Source organism: Gopherus flavomarginatus, chromosome 3 (genome assembly GCF_025201925.1).
Source record: "Gopherus flavomarginatus isolate rGopFla2 chromosome 3, rGopFla2.mat.asm, whole genome shotgun sequence".
NCBI classification, from domain to species: domain Eukaryota; kingdom Metazoa; phylum Chordata; order Testudines; family Testudinidae; genus Gopherus; species Gopherus flavomarginatus.
This window is the reverse complement of record NC_066619.1, coordinates 249,882,043-249,896,682: the sequence shown is the minus strand read 5'-3', so window position 1 is coordinate 249,896,682 and position 14,640 is coordinate 249,882,043. Positions and strand designations below refer to the sequence as shown.

General features: G+C 36.6%; 1 protein-coding gene across 4 annotated transcripts in view; it reads left to right on the top strand.

Moving 5' to 3' along the window:
- The window catches only part of RBPJ (recombination signal binding protein for immunoglobulin kappa J region), a 91,860-nt gene that overhangs the window by 36,289 nt on the left and 40,931 nt on the right, over positions 1-14,640 (top strand). For all 4 annotated transcript variants that reach the window (XM_050947757.1, XM_050947758.1, XM_050947759.1 and 1 more), the window contains one exon: positions 13,661-13,699. In XM_050947757.1, the coding sequence (XP_050803714.1) occupies positions 13,661-13,699 (39 nt within the window). The remainder of the gene's footprint in view (positions 1-13,660; positions 13,700-14,640) is intronic.

Genomic DNA, 14,640 nt, shown 5'->3' with positions numbered 1-14,640 from the left:
AATCAAGAGAACATAAGAGGATGGCAGTGTTATGGTCATTACACCGTACATTGGCATTTACAAATTTAAGATGTCAACAACTATATATGCAAACCTCTTAGAGTCCTTGAAATCCTTGAAACAACTTAGGGTGTCTCCATCTTACATACCATTGACTATGCAAACTTCTGCAGTATCAGGCCCTAATTGTGAACTATAGTAAAAAAAAAAAAAAAAAAAGAGAAGATTTGAGGCCGATGTCTCTGTAGGGTTGTTAGAGTTAAGATGATTTTAGTTTTGCAGACAGTTTTTCACTCCAGGATATATGTAAAATTTGATTTAATTAAAAGTCCTGTTAAGCAGAAATTGGTTTTTAATATTTGCTTTTTCAGTGATGTGTGTTGAGTGGTGTGTTTGGTGTAGAATTGCAAGTAGAAAAACTTGACTACAAGTTAAACTTTTTTTGCATTATACCATTTGTCTATCCTCACTAGTGTTTGCAACCTCTCCCAATTTTGTATCACCAGAAATTTAATGGGTATACTCCTATTTTCAGAAGTATTCATATTTTAATAACTAGCTGAACTCTGATGGCAAAAGATAGTCCCTTCTCTAACACCTCCACTCCCTTTCAGTTTGAATCATTGTACTTTATTATTAGCCAATTTTAATTCCACATGATGTTGTTACATCCAGACTAATTTGAATACGTTTTCAGGATTTCATGGGACTCTGTCCATATATTTTACATCCTTTGCATTCCCATATTCAGTAATTCTGTAATTATACATTTTTATAAAAAAACTGGCACTCCTCGTCTCAGTGACAATTAAATTTTACCTGAGAGAGACCAGAAATAAGACAAAATATGTAAAGGAGAAGTAGAGTCCCAATATGGCTGTTTGGAAAAAAATAAAGATTCTAGCAGGTGCAGCTTTTGCTCAAGCCAATTAATTGCTGAAAGAAAGATTACTTCCTTTGCAAGTTTCATAAATATAAAACTGACCAGGCAATTGTGAATTTCATTCTCTGCATTTTTTTTTAATTGAACCTTGTGCCAGTAGCAATACTTTATGCAAAATCTATAAAAATACTATAAGTAAAGTGAATTTTACCATTGCAAATATGAATATGTAGGGTACAAGGGTCATCAATAGACAAGAATAGGACTCAGAACAACATAGCAACACAATATATGCTTTTTTAAAATATGTTTTGTTTATATTTGTGGTAGCACTGGTAGGTCCAAGTCAGGATCAAGGCCTCATTGTGCTAGATGCTGTACAAACATACAAGAAGATATGATGCCTGTCCAAAGTTCTTGCAATCTAAAAAAACCCGTAAGTGACCTACAAAGAGTTGTAGGGAGAGAGAAAACATGTAAGTACAGTAGTCAGACTGATTTTGTTAGGGCCTTTAAAAAAGTAATAATGGAAACTTCCCTCCAACTGTTCCTCAACCAAGCTGAAGTTATTTATTATTTTTTCACTTTTTCAAATTTAACTATTACAATGTTTGTGTCATATGGTTTATAAAATAATCACATCTGTCAGCTGCGAACTTTGGTTTTTAAATGAAGGATTAAAAGTCATGTTGTATGCTAAAGCACTAACCAGAACGTCACCCAAAGTTCATTTCAATGCCATTCCCCATAGTTTCCCTTTAAGGACCCTCAGTGTACTACCCATTTGCAGAAATGAGCAAAAAACGCTCTATTATCATGCTCCCAAGTCTCCGAAGTTGCCCTCCTGCTTATCCTTACTGCTCTGGCAGACGCCAGAAATTCTCTTACCCTCTATGGGGATCAACAAAGAAGGAAGTATCAAAACTCCTCCCACTGGTTTTTATGAAAATCTAGAGTCCTGTTCAAGGTTCTCTGTCTTTCAAGCGTTACTCTCCTCTAGCAGTTAAAACCAATGCATTCTTTATCCCTATGACCTCCACGTAGGGTCTGGTTCTTTTAGCTGCCTTGCTCCAGTAATGAGCACACAATTCACAGGGCTCACCTTCTGTAACTCCTGAGTAGAGTGGAATCAGTCCCCTACTCAGTGCACTTGAGTGACATCTAAAAGTGTGAGAATCTTCACTTGATAAACACATTTAAGAATTTTCATATTGGATCATGTAAGTCTAGTATCTTATTTCTGATAGTTGCCAGTGCCAAATGCTTTAGAAGAAGGTGCAAGAAACCTTGCACTAGGCAACAGGATAACCTTTCTCAAGGGAAGTTTTCTCCTCACCCCAAATCTGGAGCATTGGCCTGCTAAACCCAGGGTTTTGAGTTCAATCCTTGAGGGGGCCATTTAGGGATCTGGGGCAAAAATCTGCCTGAGGATTGGTCCTGCTTTTGAGCAGGGGGTTGGACTAGATGACCTGTTGAGGTCCCTTCCAACCCTGATATTCTGTGATGCTACAATTTCAGTATAAAGGTTAATGCCGTCTCTAAGCATCTGTCTGAAATATTGCAAAAATCTCTTTGGCTCATGAAAAGTTGTTTGAACCCTCTAAAGATGTTCCGTAGTATAGACCATCCCTGCAATACTAGCCAAGTTTTAATGCGTCACTGGTTTGAGATTTTTACAGTTAAAACAAGAGTTCATTTCACTATTCAGTGGCATTTATAGTGAAGAGAAATGTGCTTTTGATTGAACCTAATTTGTCCCTAATTTGACCTGATTTGTGCCTGAAGTTTGATTGCAAAATTTTCTGCTGTTCAATTTTGTGTGTGAAAATTTTGTGGGCAGAAATAGTACCAGTCATATTCTGTGCCTTTTTGAACATCTGCTTCATGCTTTCTGTGTAGAGCTGATTGCACATTTTTCATCAGCATGTTTTTTTCTTACAAGAATGTCATTTTTTAGAAAATTTCAATTTTGCCAAAAATTTCTGTTTTTTTTCCCATTGGGGAAAATTAAAATTACTGCCTGCCTGGAAGGCTCTTGTCAATTTCACATTCTGCAAGTGAAGTTGACAAAAGCTGTCCCTTAGAGTTGGTGTGGCAGAGACCCCATTGCTCTGCCTCCACCAATTAAATTGATGAGAGCGCACACACACACACCCTTGTTAAGACAGTTGAATTTTCCAGGCAGGTGGCCAGAAAAAAAATAGTTTTGGTTCTCCCAGAATGGATTTAAAAAAAAAAATTTCCAGTGAGTAATTCTGTTTTTTTTGACATTTTGTAGTAGTTTAGGGCAATTTTTTTCTTTAGAAAAAAACAAATTTTTCATGGGAAGGGATTTCCATGTTTTGGCCAACTCAGCTTCTGGGAAGGAAGCAGGGCTTTTTCCTTTTGAATTCTCTTCACAAGGATATTCAGAGATTTTTTACAGCCAGAAGAAAATATTTTACATAATCCAGTCTGATCTCTTTAATAAGACAGGCCAAAGAAATTAGTAACCCAGTAATTTCTGCATCAAACCCCTTAATTTAGTTTGACTGACAACATATATTTTAAAAAGAGGTCTGGATATTTGCTATAATATGTTTCTGGTTCCTTTGAGGGAAGACAAGACATTTTGTTCTATTTTACTTCAGAATTTCTGCATTGTTATATTTTGTATTTTTTCATTTTTGTTTCTAGTAAGATGAGCTGTTTTCTCATTTTTAACTGTGCCTTTATCAGGCATTTGTTGGGGCTTATTAGCTTAGTAGGCTACATGTGTGAATTTTGTTCTGTGGTTTCTACTGTATGACTTCCTATACATTATAATATTTAAAATATAAAGTGACAGTATATTTCAGCTCCTGTTCATCAGCCAGGAAACTTTACGGTAGTCATTCTTCTGTTCAAAATTAGTCTTAGTCTCTCAGGAAGTCTTACTGTATCTATGTATCAGAGAACTAGGACTTGTACACATGAGAGTCCAAGGAATTCTGGATATGCTAAAACAAGTGAAAATAGATGTTGTTAATGGTATCTCATCACTGGGGTACTATTCCAGCTCTGTGACAGGAAAGAATAGCAGGAATGGGAACGAAAAAAGCAGTTAAGCATTGGTGTTCACGTTTTTGTCACGTCCAGATTGCCATAGCTAAGCTACTAATTTGTGGTACCATTATAATTAGGAATCTTACTGGAATTCATACATGTGACAAAATTTATTTCCTGTAGTATTTCAAAGTTACACGGAGAAATGTAATTACAACATACCCATTTAATTTTTTATTCATTTTAATCCTTAAACCTGGAGCAGTATAAATGAATAAATTAAATATTGATTTAAGGACAATTAATGTTGCACTTTGAAGAAGATAAGATGTTTACAATAACATTTCAAATTCCTGAAATCATCATTTAATATAATTTAAGGAAAAAGGAATACTGGAGTTATTCACTGCAGAGCTAACTTTCATAGCAGAGTAGGTTGGATATCCTACATTAGGTCTACACAATTTAGAATGAAATAGCTGCTTAAATTAATGTAAATTGTGGATTCCATGAAAGGTCTTATCTGATACCATTGAAATCAGGACACATAATTAAATTTTAAAATTCAGTTTTTATTTTAGCAGTCAATATGCTAGAGAGATAGCAGGAACTAATATAAAAATTGTTCATTTTTACTTAAAATAACTTTCTCAAGGTTTTAGTTAATTTATAACTAAACTTACGGGCGTATGCCTTTGTGTTGGTTGCTCTAAACAGTTGTTGATGTCGTACAAACTGTTTGTCATCTTTTGAAGGGAGCTAGTCTGCTCCTACAGTTTCCACTTGACATTGCCACAGTAACGTTGCAAAGTCAGATCATCTTGGTATCTGAATCTCTTCTCTTCTCTTTGCTGTTTTCCTTCAACTGTGACTCTCAAATGGTAGTTAAAAGGCCAGATTGACAGGTCTTAGTTAGTATGAAACAAAACTTTAAAATAGTTTTGAAAACTGTGCCATATGGTAAATGTGATATCATACAATGCAGGGCTTGGTAAACCTCCTTGCCCAGCACTAGTGTAGGCAAAACTCAGTCACTGTTATCCCCATCATCTAACGCTGTTCAGAAGGTTATATGACACGTAAGTAAAAAATGTTTGGGCCTTGTCTACTCTAGTGTTTTCACAAATGTTAGCACTGAAGGAGTGCTTCTTGGTGGTAATAACAAGAAAGTTTGTATAGCAAGCATGAACTCATGATGGCTATTTCCTGTCCATCAAGCAGTTTTTTCCCCTCCCTTTGTTTACTTCACCTGAGCCATGCAGATACATGGTAAGAAAAGAAGGTTAAAAAGTTATCTTCAGCTACCTGACCCAGAAGTCAGGCTAAGAATCCATCTACTCTAGCTACTTATTACCATGCTCATCACCATGCTATCTGAGGATGTCACTGAATTACACACTTCTTCACCCAGTTTTCTGCTGAGGAATCAAGTGCAAGTGTCTGCTCTTGATCTGTTTAGGACCTGTTTTCTCTTCAACACAAACCTTTGTTGCACTCATTCATACATGGCACCTCAGTGCAACTTAATCTTTTTATATTTCATGGTTGTCAAAAGTTTGGGCCTGAGGTATCCCACTAATATTGGGTGCCCAACTTGAGACCCCAGGACCTGATTTTTCAGCATACTTAGCATTATATGTGGGCTTGAAAGAATTAGTTTTTTTAATCACTAAATGTTGATTTCGCCATGCACATGCAAACTGAAGAAGAAATATTTTCATCAAAAATTACAAATAGACAAAGTAAGAAAAATGCTGCTTGAGAATTTTAGTCAAAATTCAGTGATACAGACGTTTGAATTAGGCTTGTTACGAACGGAGTGGTGAATGAATAGTAAAAACAGACATGATTTGTTGATTTAAGGATTTTGCACAGGCAACTTTAGTGTTGGCATTTCCTAATTTTGGAACTTGACATCGCAACCTTAATGTGTTTTACATAGTTCTTGTGTGTAATTTCCTAGGTTTTTCAAAATGCAGACTGAAAAAGTAGAAGTGCAGTCACACGGTACCATATTGATACCCACGTGGTTCCTGAGCAGGGTTGGAACCTTTAAAACTAACACAGACCTTTACACTTTGTGCTAACAGAGTAACTGATACAGTAGAAGGTTCTTGTCCTCTCTGGCTAGAGTAGTGGTCTCCACACTAGGGGGCACACCCCCTTAGGAGGGTGCAGAGGAATGTCCAGTTGGTGTGGCTTGGCACGGGCCAGCCTCACAGGGTGGCATGGAAGAAGCGCCACCATCCCCCCTCTGCCCCTAGCTCCGCTCCTGGCCCCTAACCCTGGCTGCAACTTGGCCCCTGGCTCCTACTCTCAGTCACCGGCTGTGGTTCAGCTGTTGGCTCCACTCCAGGCTGTGGCCCCCAGCCCAGCTGTGACTCAGCTCCCAGCCCAGTGTGTGTGTGTGTGGACACATGCCGTTACTGGTAAAGGGGAAGAGGGATATGGGAGGAAAATTTTGGGTACCACTGATCCAAAGGGAGTGGTACACATTGCCAGTAGGTTTCACAGATAGTTGTGGACAGCATTCCATTCCACTCAGGCATTACCCCATATGTCATGTCCCCTTCAACCTGACCCTGTCCCAGTTCTGCCTTCTCCCCACCCTGACTCCTAGTTCCATTCATGTTCTTCTCACCTAGTCAGTCCTAGTCATCACTCTTCAGGCTTTTGATCCCAAACTTAGTGTCCTTGTTCAGCAAGTCCTAGTCTTACCCCTCCAGACTCCCAGTCCCAGTTTTCTTGCCCACCAGTCCCAGTCTAACCTCCCAACCACCCAGTTCCTTCTTCCTCCCTCTCACTCACAAGTTCCTCGTCCGCGTTGGCTCCCAGTCCCAATCTCCCTGCATGGGTGGCTTGTCCAATCTGTTTCTTGCCTCTCCCCACTTCTTGGCTGAAATTGGGCTTTTTTCACATGGATGGCAAAAGACACATCCTTGGCACAAATGTTAACCCCTGCCAAATTTCAGGTCCCTGTTCCAAAACCTTGAGGTGCGAGAGCCGTTAAAAGAAAGGGTTGACAGAATTTAACAGGAGCAAACAGGATCATTTCTAGTCTTATTCTCAGATATGGCTGAACCATTTTGGTTGAAGTTTTCCCAAAAAAGTCAGCCTGAGTCAGACATCCAGCATGGAGAATTTTTTGTGTTCACAAGAGGCAGTGAATAACCTAAACAGCACATTGTTCCACCTTACTGCCATAAAAGCAGGAGCCAGCATGTGATACAACAGCTGTCCTGCCTTGTCAAGACAACCCTTGCCTTACATTAAAGGTGTATTCCCTGGGGAGAGAATGTGATAGGCAGGGATTTTGCAAACAAGCCACTTGAACTGGACAGAACTCTGTCCCACCAAGGATGCAAAGTGTGCAATGGAGGTGCACAAACTGTGGAGGAAAGGTTGTGGCAGCCAAGGGCCAAGCTGAGGAACTGCTACTGTTGGTCTGATCTCTGTCTGGCCAAGGGGCAAAGTATGCAGAGATGGATTAAGGTTTCAGAGGGGTAGCTGTGTTAGTCTGTATCAGCAAAAAACAATGAGGAATCTTTGTGGCAACTTAGAGACTAACAAATGTGTTTGGGCGTAAGCTTTCATGGGCTAGAACCCACTTCATCAGATGCATGGAAAATACCATAGGCAGGTATGCGTCTGATGAAGTGGATTTTAGCCCGTGAAAGCTTATGCCCATATATATTTGTTAGTCTCTAAGGTGCCACAAGGACTCCTTGTTTTTGTTTGTTTGTTTGTTTGTTTGTTTGTTTGTTTGTTTGTTTGTTTTTTAAGAGTTGGATTAAGGCAATCTTTGGGGCCCTAAGCACACAACACAGGATAACCCACCAATAACTATTGCATCTCCACCAGTAACCCCAATGCCCACTGGAGTGTCAGTGGCACAGGGCCCCCCTTAGAAGTGTGGCAGAAGCTGAGGCCCATAAGGGGTGGAGCTTTACCCAACTATCATATACTGTCTCCAGAAGCTGAGTATTGTTTGTATAGGGATTCTCAACATTCAGCCTTACTGGGGAACTTCTGCCCTTATCTAGAGATCCCGTAGAAGATGTTACTTCACGTCAGCTATACATTATGAAAAATCAGCAAATTAACATAATTAATATTTCAGTGCAGGTATGTGTTACCTGCTGTGGAACTGAAGAGTACCTGCAGCAGAATTTGGGTCCATTGTGCTGCTGCGTGCATGGAGCCCTTTGTTGTTCACTGAACGCTGACAGTCTGCTAAGCAGCATATGTAAAAGAGACTTGTGTCCTTGCTACCAGTTAGATACAAACAATACCTGTTCACATTGCTTTCCATGCATAAGGCAAAAGATGTTAGTCAGTAAATTATATATTAATATTGCTGTGACTGTGACCATTTGTGCATACAAAGCTTTGGACTTTAGAACCTGTTTGTAGTGAGAAAAGAAATATTGGTCAGGACATAGAGGGTAGCATCCTCTTTTCCATTTGAAAAATGCCATGATAAGACATTCACCTGTCCATGGACTTGAGGGGACTGAAATAACACATTTGTAGAAAAGGCAGCTCTATTTAGTATAGGCAGTCAAAATTTGGGCTTACAGTAAACAAACATGGACCCATAGCCCCAAAAAGTATTTGTATTTTAAAAAGATAGCAGCTTAGAGAGTTAATAGTTTGTTCTCTCAGGCTTGATTTTAGATTTATGTGCTTAGAAGTAGTTTCTTTAAGTAGAGGCAGTACCTATACAAGGTCACACATTGGTTTCAACAACATCTGTAACTTTCATTTGGAAGTGTACAAAGTGAGGCTGGTTTGGGGATTGACTCGGGATATTGGGGATCAATTCCTGGCTCTACCACAGACTTATGTGGCCTTGGGCAACTCACTTAATCTCTCTGTGCTTCAGTTTGCGATCTGTAAAATGTGGATGATAATACTTTTTGTCTTATCTAATTAGGCCCTGTCTAAACAAGAAAATTATACCAATTAAAAAAGTTGAGAAACTTAGTTAAATCAGTGGAACTACCTGGTGTGGACACTCCAATATAAGGTGTGTCTTGGAAAGTTCTTCCCCATATTATTATATCATCTATGTACACTTGTATGCCATATATATTTTCAAAAATGTTTTGTATTGCTTTGTGAAATGCCTCTGGAGGTGAACATAATTCAAAAAGTGATCTTTTAAAACATAACATCCAAAAGATGTATTAAATGTGCATAGCAATTGACTTTCTTACTCCAGTACTATTTGTCAAAATCTATTCAAAGCATCTAAAGAAGAAAAGTACAGTATTTTGTTCCCGATATTTGTCCAAATATTTCTTCCATGGTAGATATTTTAAAATGTTCTCTTTTAACATATTAAATTAAGTCTTTGGAATCTAAACATAACCATCAGAATCTATCTTTGTTTTCTACTATTACTAATGAATTCACCCACTCAACTGGCTCTCACACTCTTTTAATTATATTTAAATTAACTAACCTTTCCAATTCCTTGTGTACTCTATTTCTTAAAGCTAAGAGTATTTTTCTAGTTGCATGTATGATTGGTTTCTTTGTTTCATTTAACTCTATTTTATGCATTGTATCTAATTTACCAATGCTAGTGAATAACTCTGTAAATTGATATTATATTTTCAGTGTTTCAGAATCCTGAGTAGTTTGAATTCTACCAGTGCTAAACATGTTTCTAAACCTAAAATAAAAATAACTAGTCCCTTAACTACTACAAAAAACTTATATTTTCTAAATTATCTTTAACTATGACTTGTAATTCACAAATACCCATAACAAGAATTTTTCACCACTGTAAGTTTTCAAATAAATATATAGTTCTCTTAATACAAGTTTTTACTTTTAGATATTTTATAATTTCTTAAGTTATCTTAGCTTGTGCACCTATATCTATTACATAGATAAATGTACCATTAGCAGATAGTGTACTGTCCAGTCCTTCTTGTAATTCACAAAATGACTCTGTTTCAGCATACCCAGAAACAAATTGTCTTCATGTGTACTATAAACTCTGTATTCCTTATTCAGCATCTTCTGAGACTTTTGAATTTTGAACTAAGTGTATATTTCTAATTTTTTCAACTTTTGTTTACAAATTTTTGCAAAAGAACTTTGTTTCTTGCAGATATGACAGGTTTGACTGTATGCTGGCTGTTATTTAGATTGGTGTTGTCTTCCATATTTAGAACATTCTTTCATATGCTCATATTTTCAACTTTAATATTTTCACTGTTTCCCTTCATAGACTTTTTCTTATTAAGTGTATATTCACATCAGTGTGTTTTCTTTCTAAAATGTAAAATTATTGTTGATTAAGTTCAGCAGTTTGGCAAATTCTCACTGCTTTTTCCAGATTTAGATCTGGCTTTTCTAACAGTCTTTTTCTTCCACTGATATCTATTATACCCATCACAATTTGACTGCTTATCATTGACTCAGAGTCTTGGAAATTACGTTTCTGACTTATCTTTAGATCTGTTAAAAATGATGCAGAAGTCTCTTCTTACTTTTGATTTCTTGAGTGAAATTGAAATCTTTTGAATGTTCCATTTCTTTTTGGTAAATAGTATTCCTTACATTTTTTAAGACAAACTCAGTGAGCTCATTCTCTAACATTATGCTCAAATGAATTATATAATGAAATTCCTTCAGTACCTGCAATATTAAAAAAGATGGCAGTCTTTTGTTCATCTTTATGATTAGATCCCTATGTCCTCACAAATCAATCAAATACTTGTCGAAACCTTTTGCAGTTTTCCACAGCATTTCTCAATGTTTTTAGAAATGTGGGAATTCTTAATTGATCCATCTTAGTTCAATCAAACTTGTTTTTCAGTTCTCTATAACTTTTACTGTCGGTGGTTTTTTAACATCTTTCATTGCTAGCACCTCAACTATAGTCTTTATTGGGTACATAGCTAACGTATATACAGAGCATCTTAACTTAGGTCCATCTATCAGTCTAACCTAAACCCAACTTCTTCCCCTCACTGTCAGCTCCCACACACTGGAGAGTCTATTCATTCTCTTAAAGCCACAGTAACACCACATAAGACTCTTAAACTGAAATAAGAGAGTCTCTGCAAGGGAGTTGCACTGATTTAACTCAAAAAAAAAGTGTGTGTGTGTGTGTGTAGAGAAGGCCTTAGATTGTGATTAGTTAGGGGCAGGACCTTTTCCTTTCTTTGAATAATACAGCCTCTTGTACAATAAGATCCTGATCTAGATTGCAGTCTGCAATTGCTACTGTAATATAAATAAGTAAATGAAAGTTTAATAACTGATCTGGTCAGAATATAAATATAAAAATTTGAAATCCCACTTTTCTCACCCAGCATTGGACCCTAATCAGATGGTCTTAGTGAGTTGCACTACATAGGTGGCATTGCAACAGAGAATGCACTTCTCCACAAAGTCATATTGCTTACTCAACTTGCAGGTTCTGCTTCCGTTGGTCAGATAGCATTGGTTAGAGAGAGTTCACTGCCTGGTCAGTGAGAGTCTCAGGCAAGTGAATCTTCAGGTTTTTTTCACCTTATTTATTCCTTAAATTTTTTAAGTCTCCAATAGTGACTAAATAGATGTTAGTTCAGCTTATATTCTTGTTAAAATTACACGCACACTTTTACATTCCAGATAGAAGCATGTAAGTTCTTATAACGTTCAAAGGCCAAACAGTTCAGCATTGCACTAACACATAAGAAATAAAGTGAAAGCAGCTACATACTGATCATAAAAATAAGTGAAATTGAGCAATCTGCATTCATTATTCAAGCTGAGAAGAATGTTAAAAAGAAACAAAGCATAAATAATGACAAGTAAAATCAATTTTTATACACTTTTTAGCTTTTAGGCCAACACTTGGAAAAATGACAAGTAATGTTGGGTACTTCAATTTTGGGGTGCCCAAATTGAGACACTTTAGGGAGACCTGAATTTCAGAGAGTGGATGGTTGTCATCTACTCAGAGCTAAATGCAAAATCCTTCACTCAAGCTTGTGGATTTATTTAAAACAGACATGTCTTCCAAAACACTAAGGTCTGGTCTACACAGAAAGTTGAACTGGTTTAATATTTCAGGTGTGTTTTTAAATTGATGTAATCACCTTAAATTAATGCTGCAGCCTGTCCCCTATAGTTTTTTCTCTTTTGGTGGTCTCCTGAGCAAGATGGCATTCCTCTGTTACAATGCAAATTAAATTATGTGCATTAATTATATATTTTCACTTTGTGGTGCATTTCTGGAATTACTTAAATAACATTTAAGTGTATTGAATAATTGCATAATCAGTTGTACTTGCTTTGCTACAGAGTTCATTGCAGATCAGCTCCATAAATTAGGGGATCTCTTGTCATGTAATTTTAGGTCTCATGCTCCTTATTGCAATAGGGAGCCTCGAATATTGTAGTGCAATATTATAGATGGATTTTCATTGTAAATGAAGCATAAAGGGAAAGATATATCTGTTTGATATACTGTAGCAAGAACATTGCCATTCTGAAGTGTATTTACCAGTAATGGCTGTGTATTCATTGCATGGTTGAGTTCCCTGTCTCATATCATTTATTTTTAGGTAGAAGGGTGTTCAGCTAGGTGCTGCATGTTTCTTGTTCTCATTTTAGCTTGTGACTGTACTTTCTTTAAGAGGTTGAACATAGGAACAGATGTGTTGTGAGGCAGAGAAGCAATATCCTTGCCTTCCTTTTCTCAAGTCTTCTTGACAATTCTGACTTAATCTTTTTGGTTTGCTTTGTATTGCTGAAGAGGATGTTTCTATACAACTGCATGTGTGCATCTTCTTACATACTTTAACATTTTTAGGAAGATTTAGCTTAAAGTTTATGGTGAGGTAGTATTACCTGACAATGCCAATGGATTATTAGATGTTTTTGAATCGCCCTCTCTGCACCTACGTGTTTAGCTGAGAACCTAATTTTTTTTGAGTCTTGAGACCATTGTATATAATAAACTTCATCAAGCCTACTGTAAGAAGTTACTGGGGGAGGACCCCCCAGTTTCTTAGAAGAGTCATTCTGATGTGCAGTATTTATAGTGCAATGTATTTGCCAACTCAGAATCAGACAGCTGATGGTCACAATATTAGTAATGTTGTTGTCTTTGTGTTGATAGTAACAGTTCTTACTGGCACTTCTAGTAGATTGTAATAGCAGATAATCTCTGATTTTTGATGTAGTTAAGAAACTTGGACTTTTAAGTAAACTTCAGAAAAATGAGGCAAATGTGACTTTTTGCAGAAGGCATAGTAAACAAAGACATTAATAGGGATTGTACTACATTTTCCCCCCTAACTGGACAATAATGAATGAATTCATTTGCCAGGCCTTTTGGTACATTAAAAATATTTTCACAGTGAAGGGCTTTTTTTCATTTTCGTTAAAATTTGAATAATATGTAATTTTTCTGATTTATTTGAGTAAGGAAAGTCTTTAGTATTACAGAAAAACTCTGTAAAGGAGCTGGTTTGCTTTAAAAAATAGAAATGGAACATATTATATTTAAAACATTCTGAATCACAAATGAATTATCGGAACTTTTACTGTGTTTTTAAATATCTCTCTGTGTATGTATATATAAAAATATAATATACACACATACTTTATTATGTCAGCATAAAAGAAAAGAAGAATAATCAAGGAAATAAGAGACAGCACTACAGCAAATTTTAATATTGAAGTGTAAAAATCTATCACAGAATGTTTGTTTTAAATTACTGGCTTCTTGTTTGTTTACAGGAAATTTGGTGAGCGACCTCAACCTAAACGTCTTACCAGGTAAGCATAGAATAGTTTATCATTTTATCTAAACTTATTTTTTCCTTTAAAAAGTTTCAAAGATAAATAACAAATTATAGCTTGTCAGCCTTGAATTTCAGTGCTGAAAGATAGTCATTCGGCAGAGAGTCAGAGTACATTTCGAAATTTTGGTTTAAAATCTTTTCCGAAAAATGGAAAGCTTTAACAAACACATTATCAACCAGAAATAATACTGTGACCTTTCCTTTCCTATTGCTTTCCTTTCCTTTCTTGGTTTAATCTGAAATTCAGAATTCTTTGCAGAAATCACTTAGCTTTTATGTAGTCAAGTGTTTATTATTTGTAGAGCATCATAGTAAGTATTAATCTGCTGAGGTCTAAGTTTCCAGAGATGACTTCAAACATCTCCTCATTGACAGGTATATATATTCTATCCCTATGTTCTATATTCGTTGGTAAGTGTGGCTGATGAAATCACATCAAATGCCAAAGCTCTTTTACTGGCAGAATTTAAATATTGTATTTGAGGGCTTTTGTGGTGCACTGTATATCACAATCAAGAATGCTGTCTGGGAACGATTTTAACCTAAAAGTTTTGTGAAGTGTGACCAGTGATAAATAGTACCACATTCTCAAGGGAAGCTGTTCATGAAAGGCTGTGAGAAGGGCTGTGAAGTATTATATCTGAGTTATTCCTGTTCCGTTTTGGAATAACTTACTCTAGAAGCCATAAAATAGTCACCATTTGCCAATTGTTACCACATAATTACTATAAATACTGATTATTCTGTGGAGAGGGGAAAACTGTAGTAATCTTGGATACTGCTTTGTGGCAACTGTAGGCAAATGTTTACTTAATGATGGCCACTGCATTTGCCTGATGTGCACAAAAACTGCACTTTTTTCATAGCACTGTGTGTGAACAATAGTATTTGGGGGCATAACACACCCACTGGTAC